The following is a 12,145-nucleotide window of genomic DNA, read 5'->3' as shown; positions in this document are numbered from 1 at the left end:
ATTTGAGCATATATGAGACCTCAAAGCATGCCTCCACAGTGATACACTTCCTCCAACAAGGCCACACCTACTCCAACAAGGCCACACCTCCTCATAGTGGCTCTTTGGGGGCCATTTTTCTTCAAACCACCACACTTATCCTACAAAGATCAGCTTATCCTGACTTTATCATTGCATAACCATTTGATTTTTCCATTATGCAGTCTCATGGCACTCTCTATGTTTGTGTCACAGCACTTAATACAATTCTAATTTAATCATTCTTTCATTGCCGGATGTTATGTTTGCCTGCCCGCTTGTCACTAAGAACCTTGGGGTCAGAAACCATGTCATCTTGGTGCTCATCTTACCAGAGTCTCACAATGTGACTAGCACAGAAAATACATTCAGTAAATATTTGTTAAATGAATTAATGAATGAATATTGTAAGACATTTATCATAACTGCAGTAGTCCTGACTTCCATACATTTACAGAACTCTGCCTTCCTTCTATCCACAGAGGCTTTGTTGGTTTCAGATGAATAAATTTAGTTCCTCATTTTCATTCCCCATTCTCCCTTTGAAAGCTTTCATATACTCTGTTTATGAGCAATTTTGTTCTTAGCCAATTGACCTCCAACTATTCCATCATGTTATTTGAAGCTTCCCGTCATCTCAGGCAGATTGGCCCCTGCCCGATCTACATTGTTTATCTGTCTCTGGCTGCCTTGCCTCAGCCTTGCCCTTGGCATCATCTTAATGCATACTTCTAGAAGCACATTGCTGTTCATCAACAGGAGATCACTTAGGCACCTGTGCCCCTCTCTTTTTTCTTACGTCCCTGCCTGACTTCTTGATGGTTTGATTTATTTTCTAATTTCCCCATTTAGACATAGATTCTGGGCCTACACATTTCCCATTTCTTGAATCTAATCAGTTTGTCTGATGGGCCTGTGAAACAAAGCAAGGAGACAGTACTTAATATGCCAGTACTGATGGTGGTTGGTGAAACTGCTTGGGTCAGTCGTGTGGATTCCTAATGAGAACTGGGGCTCATCAGATGATTCATCATATTCCTCTGCTTAGACCCTTAAAATATTAGTATCCCCTCGCATCCTTAGGCAACTGGTTTATACTCTTAACTCTTACATTGATTTTCTCCTTTGTTTTACTGTGGTAGTTATGAGCACTGGGTGTTTAAAACCCCGAAAGTCAGAGTGAAGACTTGTTTTCTTGCCTTCATCTACTTCTCTGCTGAAATGCATGTTTCCTCATACTAAGAGATCTATGAGTCAGCTCAGCAGCCAAAGCTTGCCTCTGATCCTTGGCTAGGAGTCTATACTTTTCTGGTCCTTCGGGCCACTCAGACTCCTCCAGGATGCCCTACCCTGAACACTGTGGAACAGGATCGAGAAGGAAGGAGGGGGAAGGAAGAGGAGGAGGAGGACAAATAGGAAGACAAATTAGATGGGGATGAGGACCAGGGAGAGGAAGAGAGACTTGGATCTGTACTTCTTAACCTCTTGAACATGAACTCTCCCACCCCATTGCGACTCTCCTTGCAAACTCTGATTAATCCCTTAACAGCACCTTACTTTTACTTGGCCTCTCTCTTTTCTCATCTCTTCCTTTGCACATTATTCCCTCTTTCCTCCCTGTTTTCTATCACCTAACATGCCTCCCTAGCCCCTTGGGTGACTGTGGGGATAAGAATGAAATCTCTGATGTGAGAAGACTTTGAAAAGTTAAAAGCGAACCAGCATGTACAGCAGGATAATGACGGAGACGCAGCTTCTGTTCTCTGAGGCGGCGCAGTGCGCTCCTTCCCCGCATCCCGTCACGTCCATCAAAGCCAGCTTCATCTTCATCTTCACACAAGCCTCTTCTCCAGTCTTTCATGCGTCTGTAGCAGGGTCTTGTTGGGACCCTTTCTCCTCTGTCCAAGTACTTGGCTCCGAGAAAATGAGTTCAGCTGCTTCTGTTTGGTGATCAGAAAGCAGCGGTCTGCCCCGCCTCTGGCTTCTTCTGCATCCTCTTGTGTGTTCAGAATGGCAAGCTCTTATAGATTGGGGGAGGCTGCCACAGGTAAGTTCAGAGACAAAGGTTTCATCCACTGTCTTTGCAACCAGATTAGCCATAGGTTGCTTAGGTCTCTCTTCCCCATTCCTCGCCCAGTTCTCTTGCCTTGGAGAGGCAGGGAAGCATGAGTTAGACTGGCGACGACTGGCCTCCAGAGGGCAGTGAGGATGGATGCAGTATTGGTTTTTTTTGGTGGTGAGAGAACTGTGTGTTCATGTGCCAGGGAGTGAGAGGGTGAAGAGAGAGAGAAGTTGAAGATATACGAAGAGACAATACTTAGAGAACAGACTGATGAGCAGAAAGAGGGTGCCTCTTCTATTAAGGGGGGATGTGCACAGGAGGAGATACAGTGGCAACCAATTGAAGGGGTTCCTGCCAGAGGGGGGGCATACGAGAGAGGGGAGGGTAAAGTGATTTGCTGGCAATAGAAAGGAGGCCCAAAAACAGAGAGGAGGGATGCCATGGCTAACATCTGAATGCGTGAAAAGCTTTTCCAAGAGCATTGAGGCGAGGGCCATGAGCTTGTGGTAATACCAATTCACCAAAGGCATTTGTCACTTTTCTCTTTTACTAATGTTTGAATTCACATAGAGCTAAAGGTGTCTAAAGGTTCCAAAGTGAAGATGGAGAAGGAAACAGTGGAGTTGAAGATTTTATGAGATCATGGTCCAAATTCAGCATTATTAGATACGTATTAAACTAAGTGAAAGTGGTAAAGGTGAAGATAAGGGGAAAATGGAGGAGCCGGTAACCTGGCCATTTGATTGAAGGACAGTCATTGGTAGAGAGGAAATCAGATTGAACCTGGGAGTCAGCTGTGATAGTCTTGAGGCTGCATAAGGATAATAGCTTAGCCATGGCAACAGTTCTCAGTGATGGGAACATCCTGGGTGCAGCCCTTGGGAGGGGTAGCAGCAATGGGGCCAAGGTAAGTTCTCTACCGTTGAAGAAAATAAGGAGGCATGAAGGCGGATGTTAGCTAACTCATCTATAATGGCATTAATAACAATGGTGAAACAGGGACCAAGTTAAGTCCTTCATAAAAGTCAGTCTCACCAGGAAGCCAGCAGAAAGCACAGAACACACAAGTTAGTAGCCAAAAGATACATGTATTAAAGGGGAGGGGGATTCTAGCAAGTAGCAAGAGAATTCTAGAAACACATTCCCCTTTCTCAGAACATCATAAGTACATGACATTTGAGAGTGGGCTGCTGGAGCTGTGGGATCCTCACAGAGACGGTAGGTAGATGAAGCACCCTAGGAGAAGATAAATGGGGTCTACAGTACTTGCAGGTGACATAGCCACTGAGGGAGGTAGACAGGTCAGAAACAGGAAAGTGGGTCACACACAGTAAGGTGAGCATGGAATATTAATACCATGGGAAACTTGCTAATGACCTACGCGGTACCTGTGGGCCTCCCAACTGTGAATGAAAAGACTCTGAAAGTCCACTTCACACACCACAAGGCTCATGTCTGATATAGTCAGCTGAGTGTGGAGTAAACAGAGCCCCATCAATTGTCCCCTTCCTACCACTTACAAGATCCATTTCTTTTCTGTCAGCCTGGATTGATGCAGATTGGTCTGAGCTCACTCTGCAATACCAAGCTTTGTCTCACCACGACCCCTCCAGTCTGTCGTTTTCCAACTAATCTTTATTAAGCGCCTCTTTCCCCATATCCTTCTCCAGCGAATAAAGGAAATAAATAGGCTCCTTTGTGAACAACAACAACAAAAAATCACGAAAGCCATCTAATAATCCCTGAACCTTTTATCCTGGTGTTTGCTCTGGAATTAGTTGTTTATCTCCCCAGTTCCAAAGCTGACATCAAATGCTTGCCAGCTAGGATTTATTGAATTTAATAAAGGTATTTCTTGGGTTCATCTCAGTCGAATCTATAGTAACTATTTCTCAATATAAAAACTCATCATCCTACTTGTAGACGGTTGAAGGAAAGTACACATACTTTTTAGTATTTAAAAGAACTATCCAATATAAACTGTTTTCTTTTCAAAGCTTTCTTGCATGAGTATCAAATTATATCTATAATTTTAGTTCTTCTGGAAGTAAAAAAATTTTTATACAGCTTTTTATTCTTTTCTCTTTTTAAAATTATCTTCTCCTTCCTCTATTTTACCTTCCCAGAAAAATTGTTCAATGATTTCTTCATGGTATTACACAGTTTTATGATCTTTTAATGTAAAGAATGACATAAACCTTTCCTAAACTTCATTGGATTGTGCTAACAGCTAATGTATAAACAGAATAGGTCCTCTATATTAAGGTCATTTTTTAGGTTCAATTGTCTTTAGGCTTCAAGAGCAAGTCCATGGCATTGGTCTTGCTCCTGTGGTGTGGCTATGATAATGTATTATTATTATTATATCTTGTTTCCTACACTAACAGTACAATGTAACATTCACACCAAAACATTCACCCTGTTCTTGTTTTCTCTCTTTCTTCTCTTTACTTTCTTACATGCAAGGATAATGCAAAACTTTCTATGTAGTGTAGATAGTAAAGGAGGAGGCTGATAGAAGGGAAGCCAGGACTGACTGAATTCTGCCCACACCTTTCTGGAAAGTCCCAAAGAAGACTAGATATATTCAGAAGGGAACATAGCCACATGACTGCCCTTTACCTTTTTTATATCAGTCCTTTGTGGACCAATGAATGCCCCGTCTTCAAGTAGGGACTGTGTAAGAGAATGTCAATGGCCCCAAACCATTCTTGAGGGTTAGCTGATGAAGCAGGGGTGAGGTGATTTGGATGTAGACAAATGTTTCCTTTTATCTGAGATTGCACATTGGAAAGATTTAGCCTCCTATGAAAGAGAAAGACAATATGAAGCTTGGGTCTGGGTCCAGGTATACCTGGGTTTGAGGGATGACACCTGGGGACAGTTCTTAGGAACAGCAGCACGGATGATTCGACTCAAAAAATGATACTAACAATGCCATGCTTGTTTTAGGAAAGAAACTTGGATATACATTCAACAATCGGAACTTCCACAACGTGTCTCTGGGGCAAGGACAAGAGGTAGTTGCTGAGGCTGCACTGGACCTGGCAGCCAAGAAAGGTCACTGGGTTATTCTGCAGGTACAACCCCTCTGCCCACATCTGGATCATTCTTGCCTTTGTGTCTGTTCAGGCTGTGTCCCATAGACCCTGGGCTTCCTGTGCCCTCTGACCCTCTTACCCACCTGCTCCTCCGTGACATTTTCCCCTTGACTTCCTACCTGCTCTAACTCTGCTCAGTCTCACATCCTCTATGACTCTTCTTCCCCACACCTACTCTCCCAGTGTCTCCAAACAGTTCTGAGTTCTACTCACTAAAGGAAGTAGATTCCACTCTGATGTGCGCTCAAGAAATTAGCATTGGATTAAAGGCCATAGCAGCTGGATACTTTCAGTGGCAGATCTCTTCCTGTGAATGCCATGGTACTTTCCTCTCTGTTCTTTTTTTCTGTTGTGTGATAAGTTCTGAGTTACCTCAAGACAAAAAGTTAGCTTCTCCCTTGGGAGCTCATGCTGGGATCTGGAAATGTGGAAACCTACTGCTGTGATTCCATGGAACAAGGGGGAGAGGAAAGAGCTACCACCCTCCTCCCGAAGCCTGTCCCCCATGCAGCTCATTTAGAAACTGTGGCTGAGTCAGAAACAACAGCTTATTATTCTTTTCTCTGAAAGCACTCTGCAGTCAATCCTATCAGGGCCTCCATTGGCGTGTTGACTGATTTGTTATGACATGTTCTTCACCAAATTTTCTTAGAGAAAATGATGTTTCTTATTCACCTTTACCATCAAGATCACCGCCTTAAACTGCAAAGCAAAAGCCTCTGAGGGAAGGGTAGAGAGATGATGAGATGGTTAAGAGTGCTTGATCAGAGGACCAGAGGTCCATACCTATGTCAAGTGCCTGTGACACCTCTTCTGGACTCTGCAGGCACCTGTATGCATATATACCTCTCTCTCTCTCTCTCTCTCTCTCTCTCTCTCTCTCTCTCTCTCTCTCTCTCTCTCACACACACACACACACACACACACACACACACACACACTCACTCACACACACACACACGCTTTCACACACACACACCACAATAAATAAATAAATAAATAAATGAATAAATAAATAAATAAATAAATCGTTTTTTTAGAAAGCCTATTGGGTATGAGAGGGTAACAAGAGAATAACAGTGAGGGTAAATACGATTAAAATATATAACGTGCATTTTCAAAACCTGTTGGGTGACAGAATTAATGAGGAAAACTAGAGAAAGAATAGCTGCAAGATCCAGTCATCCACCCATCCTGACTTCATTACCAGGAACTTCATCAATCCTGATTACTCCCCCGCATCTTGCTGCTGATTTCTCCTTAATTATCCTCTTATTTATGGGGAGCCCGGCAGCTGAGAGATCTGCCATTCCCTGAAACTCCTTTCTCGGGAGCAGTGGGAATCCCAGGAGAAACAGTGCCAACAGCTGGAGGCCCCACTTCCTCCATGTGCCGGGAGATACAATCCCCATGTCGGCCAGCAGACTCATCTGCCCAGCCTGCTCCTGGCCACTGGTGACTAAAGGAACCCAGCATGCTGCCATGGAAGCCGGAGTCTGTTTCTGTGGTTCTGTCTCCAACAAGGTTCCTCAGACAAGGAGCTGAGTTTCCTTCCTTAGCACCCACTGGCTACCCAGCACCCCCACATCTTAAGTTGATGCACTGTCTGTACTCTCTCAGAGTCTGAGCTCAAAGCCCCTCTTTCATCCCTGGTGATGGGCATCTCCAAGGGAAACTATCTCTGGATGAGACTGAGCAATCTGAAGGCTCTCCTTTTCCTCTTGAGTAAAACATTGTGAGTGTTGACTAGACATGACAAGTCTGAACTGCACAGGAGGGGTAGAAGAAAAGGATTCTTCAAAACATATATCTTCCTGAGAGTCCTAGATATTCTGGTTTTAATGTTTACCTGGTGTTACCAAGCATGGTGACGCACGCATGCAACCCCAACAGTCAGGTGAGAGAGGTAGGAGGATCTTGAGTTTGAGGCCAACCTGGGCTACATATCAGGTTCCAGGCTAGCATGGGCTATGTAGTGAGAACCTCTCTCAACACCCCACCCAAAAAAAGTTCCTGGAAGAGGAAAAAGCACGGAAGTCAATCCTCTTTTAAAACTTGAAAACTGAGAGATAATAACCTTTTCAAGAAGAGTCTGGCATCAAGAGTCAAGGGCTTCCAAGAGCTTGTGACACTAAACTCTGGTTCTGGTCACTGTTTCCAGTGACTGAGATAATGCCATGACATACTGGGAAAAAACTGCCTGAGCTCCCAATCCAAGAACAGCCAGCGATCTTCCCTAGGAGACCTGGCTTCTTAGGACTTGGGGACCGGCCAAGGCTCAGGAGGTCTCCACTCTTCCTGGCTGTAATAGCTGTGGATTGAGTTTCCCAAGTTCTGGACATCCTGGGGATCCTTGAATACTCCCCAGAGTTCCTTCCACAAGAAATGGGTCTTCCTCCCAGCCCCTCCCTACTCTAACATGTCCTGTTCTGTCGGGGACTTGGAGTTCTGAGGTACCTGCAGGATCATTCACTGCTAGCTTATTGGTATTGCCACCTAACAGGAACCTTGGCTCTCCAGAAAGCCCATTGAACTCTGCTTCAATCATGTGCTTCTAAATGAATTCCTTAACAAATTTTCATTTCACCCTCTGCTACTAACCTTCACACAGCAGCTTCCAGTATAAAGAGCCCTTTCAAATTCATTGCCTTTGGGTCTTTGCAGAAACTCTGAAGTAAGTGTGGCAAGCATGACTGTTCCTTCTCTTTCTATAGAAAAGAAAGCAGCATTCAGAGGCCAAATTACTGTGGTCCTTGTACTGTATTGTGTACTGATCTGTGTGTTTAAGGCTCTGCAAGCCTGTTTGCTCAAATATTGATTGAAGAACTTCTATCTGTTCATCATAATGAAATGTTGCAACGATGCCAAAGGACCTACTTACTAAAGGAAAGGTGCTTTCTCCAAAGCAGTGTGAAGAACTCAGTGCTGGTCTTGATAAAAGACAGGAGTCACGTTTGGGAGCAAAAGACAGGATCAAAAGCTAGACAGACAGAGAAACCTGTGATGAGAGTGGGGACCCTCGTGGGCCTTGGACAGTAGTGTCTCCCTGTGTTTTGGGGAGATCATTTTGGTGGCAATTAGCAAAATGGTTTGCTGAGGAGGAAGCTCAGTAGAGAGAGTTTGTATCAGTGCCTTTCAAACCTGAACATGCATACACCTTACTAGAGGGTCCCATTAACATGTGATGATTCTGAGTGGGGCCCCGAGATTCTGCTTCTTCCCAGCTCCCAGGTACTGCAGCAATGTTCATCCCTTTCAGTTCTGAAGAGTTCAAATAATCCAGGCACCAGGCACTGGAGAATCAGACTTAAAATATAATTGGATTTTAGACTCAAAGTACAGTCCCTGTACCCACAGTGTGCTATCATCTGGGAGCTTGTTGGAAATACAAATGGCCAGGCTCCACTCCAGCGACTGAATCAGAAGCTTTAAGGAAGGGGCAGCAATCAGTGTGCTAAGCTCTCCTCCAGGGAATTCACATGTAGTCAGTCAAGTCTGAGAACACAATGCTAGAAGATTTATGATTATCAAAGGCCAGGGTTCAACTGGGTGATGCTGGGAGGTCACCATTGCTGGTATCCCTAACTCTTTCTGTGTCATGATTTTTGACATTTCTGTCCCTGAAGGCTATGTGTTACATGGCAGTCTGGGTGAACATAAGTCTACTGAAGCCTTTAAAATGTATGTTACAGATCTAGGGTACAGCTAAGTGAAAAAGTACTTGCCTGAAAAGCATGCGACTTGAAATTAATCCCTAGCACCACCCAGAACAATAACTGTACTCTTAAAAGTGGTTGCGGTGGTTTTACATTGTGTCTATTTTATTGCAACTTTTAAAAAATGACTTCAAGTTAAACCCAAACAATGACAACCCCAATAGTCATGCTAACACCCCTAGATGAGGAACTATAGGTAGCAAACCACTGCCGAGAGAGAGAAATGAATAGGCTTCTCCAGGACAAGCCCCCAGGACCTAGTGGCCAGCCTTGAAATCATGTACATACAAGCAACACTAAACAGAGTCGGCAGGTTGTATTTATATGTTTATACAATTGTGTATGTGTATGTATATATGTATATATGTATGTGTAACAACAATAATCATAGAAAGGAGGTCATGAATTGAGAGGGAGTGGGGGAGATGGTATGGAGAGGATTGGAAGGAGGGAAAGGAAGGGAGAAATGATGTAATTATATCTTAACTAAAATTTAAAAATTACCCCCCCAAAATTTGAAGCTAATGAAAGATGAGGTGTCCCCTCTAGCTGCACACCTGATAACTGTTTACTGCTCATCCATGTAAGCACATGTTTACTTGGGGCTCTTGCCTTCCCAACAGAACATCCACCTGGTGGCCAAGTGGCTCGGTACCCTGGAGAAGAAGCTGGAGGAGCTCAGCGAGGAAAGTCATCCAGACTTCAGGGTCTTCATCAGTGCTGAGCCTGCACCCTCCCCCGAAGGCCACATCATTCCCCAGGGCATTCTGGAAAACTCTATTAAGATCACCAATGAGCCCCCCACGGGCATGCATGCCAACTTGCACAAAGCCCTGGACAACTTCACTCAGGTACTGCCTGGGAGGGAAGGGTAAAGAGCTCCCCATACCACAAGGGGCCAATTGAAACCCGGTGGGAGAAAAAGTGTGTGCCAGGGGCTGCCCATCAGCATTGACTGATGTGGGCAAATGTGCACCCTCTGGCACTGACTGCTACCCAGTGCCTACTAAGTATCTCCCAGCTCTCAGTTCCTAGATATATCTCGAGGCACTGAGGATAGGTCTTTTCTCTTTCTTTCTTTCTTTCTTTCTTTCTTTCTTTCTTTCTTTCTTTCTTTCTTTCTTTTTCTTTCTTTCTTTTTTTTTTCAAGACAGGGTTTCTCTATGTAGCTTTATGCCTTTCCTGGAACTCACTGTGTAGCCTAGGCTGGCCTCAAACTCACAAAGATCCGCCTGCCTTTGCCTCCCAAGTGCTAGGATTAAAGGCGTGCGCCACCACTGCCTGGCTAGGCCTTTTCTTTTGCAAGAAGGGGAAATTTCATGCAAGTTTATTAACTAATATTTCAAAATGAAAAGGGGCCAGTTGCCATGCTTCTAATTAATGTAAAACATCAGGTCACACACTTATTAGCTAAGCACCCTATCTTCAAGCAGGAGAATGATGCTCTATTTAGCTATTATCACTGGCTAGCTGCATCTATCCTCAACATCAAGAGATCAAATAATCTAGGTGTTGAGTAGTAGGAAGCTGGGCTTGGACTGTATCTAAAACTTATAAAGTGTGGTGTCTGGATCAGGAGCAGCACCTGGGGACTCAATGGAAATGCAAACCTCCAGGTCCCCGCTCCAGAAAATGAGGCTCACACACAGATTTGAGAGCGTTGTGCTCTAGAGAGACTCAGAATATCAAGGCACAGGGCTCAGGAATTGCACAGTTCCCATTATTGGAATCTAGACTCAAGCTGTGGAGGAATTTATTTAAAACATAGTCAAGGAAAAAATATTATATATGTGTGTGTGTCTGTGTGTGGTGTGTGTATGTATGTCTGTGTTTGTGTGTGAGAGAGAGACATGAAAGCAAAGAGAAGAGCAGGGACCTGTGAAGAGGAAAAAGAGACCCAGGAGAGGGCAGTGTGGCAGGAGGATATTGGAAAATACAATGATATGTGCATACGAAATTGTCATAATATGACCTATAATTTTGTTTGCCAACAAAAAAGGTTAATTTTTAGAAAAATCTAAAGCCAGGCCCATGGGTGGCTGAACTCCTCTGTGCAGTGTTTGCAGCTCAGGCCTCTTCTGGCCTCTCAGGAAGACATCATTTCTCATTGCTTCTCCCTGGGGAAGGAAAACACATGAAGGTGTTCATCATAGGAGTGTAGGGGCAAGGGACCATCTTGAAGCCCTAGTGAGCTTTATTAGTATCTACGGAGAAGTTTCTAGGAGCTGTCAGAGGGTCTTTCTCTCTGATGTCACCAATGAGTTTCTGGTGTGTATGCTAACACACACGTCACAACCAGGAACTTTAAGTGAGTCATCCCACACAGCAAGTCTGTATTAACCACCTGTGTTACTAGCCCTTTGGGCCTGCTTTAACTTACAATATGGTCAAGACAATGGCAGAGTCTCAAAAGGTTTTACTGAACCCCATATTACATCCAGAGCATGGAAGTCAGAGTCTGAAGAAGGAAGCTTGCACCAAGGCCTGAGAAGCAAAACTTGTCCATTCTCCTTTTTCATGTTCTACCCCCACCCCCCATCCTCCATTCCCCATCCCCCATTCCCCCACCCCTGTCTAGCTCCAACACCCAATATATCACCTGACAGTGATGAACACTATGAGGAGTTGTAGCGTTATTTTAGCTTGATATTTGGGTAAGAAATACCCTGCCCATTGCAAAACAGGATAGAAGCTAGGATATTCCCCCTAGTCAGGGGCAATTTCTTTCATTTCCCTAGGTAATTAAACTTAATTAAATTCCTAGGTGCGGAGTACAGAGGTCAGACATCTAAATTTTTTATCTTTACTATTCCATGTATGGGGAGCGTACATGCTTAAGTCTACATCCAAATAGAGAGTATGACAAGTGATCCTAATTAATCTTAACAATAAAACCCTGGAGTCAGATATTAAGGTGAAAGCTGAAAGATCAGAGAAGCAGAGCAGCCACCACTGGAAACTTCTTACCTCTAGCCATTAGTGACTTCTTACCTCTCTGGATCATCAGACCAAATTGGGGGTAGGAGAGTGCAGATCCTGTCTCCACCCACCTTATATTCCTGTCTTCACCCTTCTAGTGCTGGGATTAAAGGCTGCGCACACCACCACCACCACCACCACCACCACACCACCACCACCACCACCACCACCCGGCTCTGTTTTTCTCTTAGACTGATTCAATCTTGTGTAGCTCAGGGTCGTCTTGAACTCCTGATCTTCCTGCTTCTTTCTCCCAAGTGCTGGAATTA

At 44.2% G+C, this 12,145-nt stretch overlaps 1 protein-coding gene across 1 annotated transcript in view; it reads left to right on the top strand.

Annotated features, from left to right (window-relative positions):
• The window catches only part of Dnah9 (dynein axonemal heavy chain 9), a 341,793-nt gene that overhangs the window by 307,983 nt on the left and 21,665 nt on the right, over positions 1–12,145 (top strand). Inside the window, 2 exon segments of the mRNA XM_028869363.2 lie at positions 5,033–5,160; positions 9,521–9,748. Of these exon segments, the coding sequence (XP_028725196.1) occupies positions 5,033–5,160; positions 9,521–9,748 (356 nt within the window).

The sequence above is a fragment of the Peromyscus leucopus genome, chromosome 8b (genome assembly GCF_004664715.2).
Source record: "Peromyscus leucopus breed LL Stock chromosome 8b, UCI_PerLeu_2.1, whole genome shotgun sequence".
Classification (NCBI taxonomy): Eukaryota; Metazoa; Chordata; class Mammalia; order Rodentia; family Cricetidae; genus Peromyscus; species Peromyscus leucopus.
The sequence above is the reverse complement of the archived record's forward strand: the minus strand, read 5'-3'. Positions and strand labels throughout refer to the sequence as shown.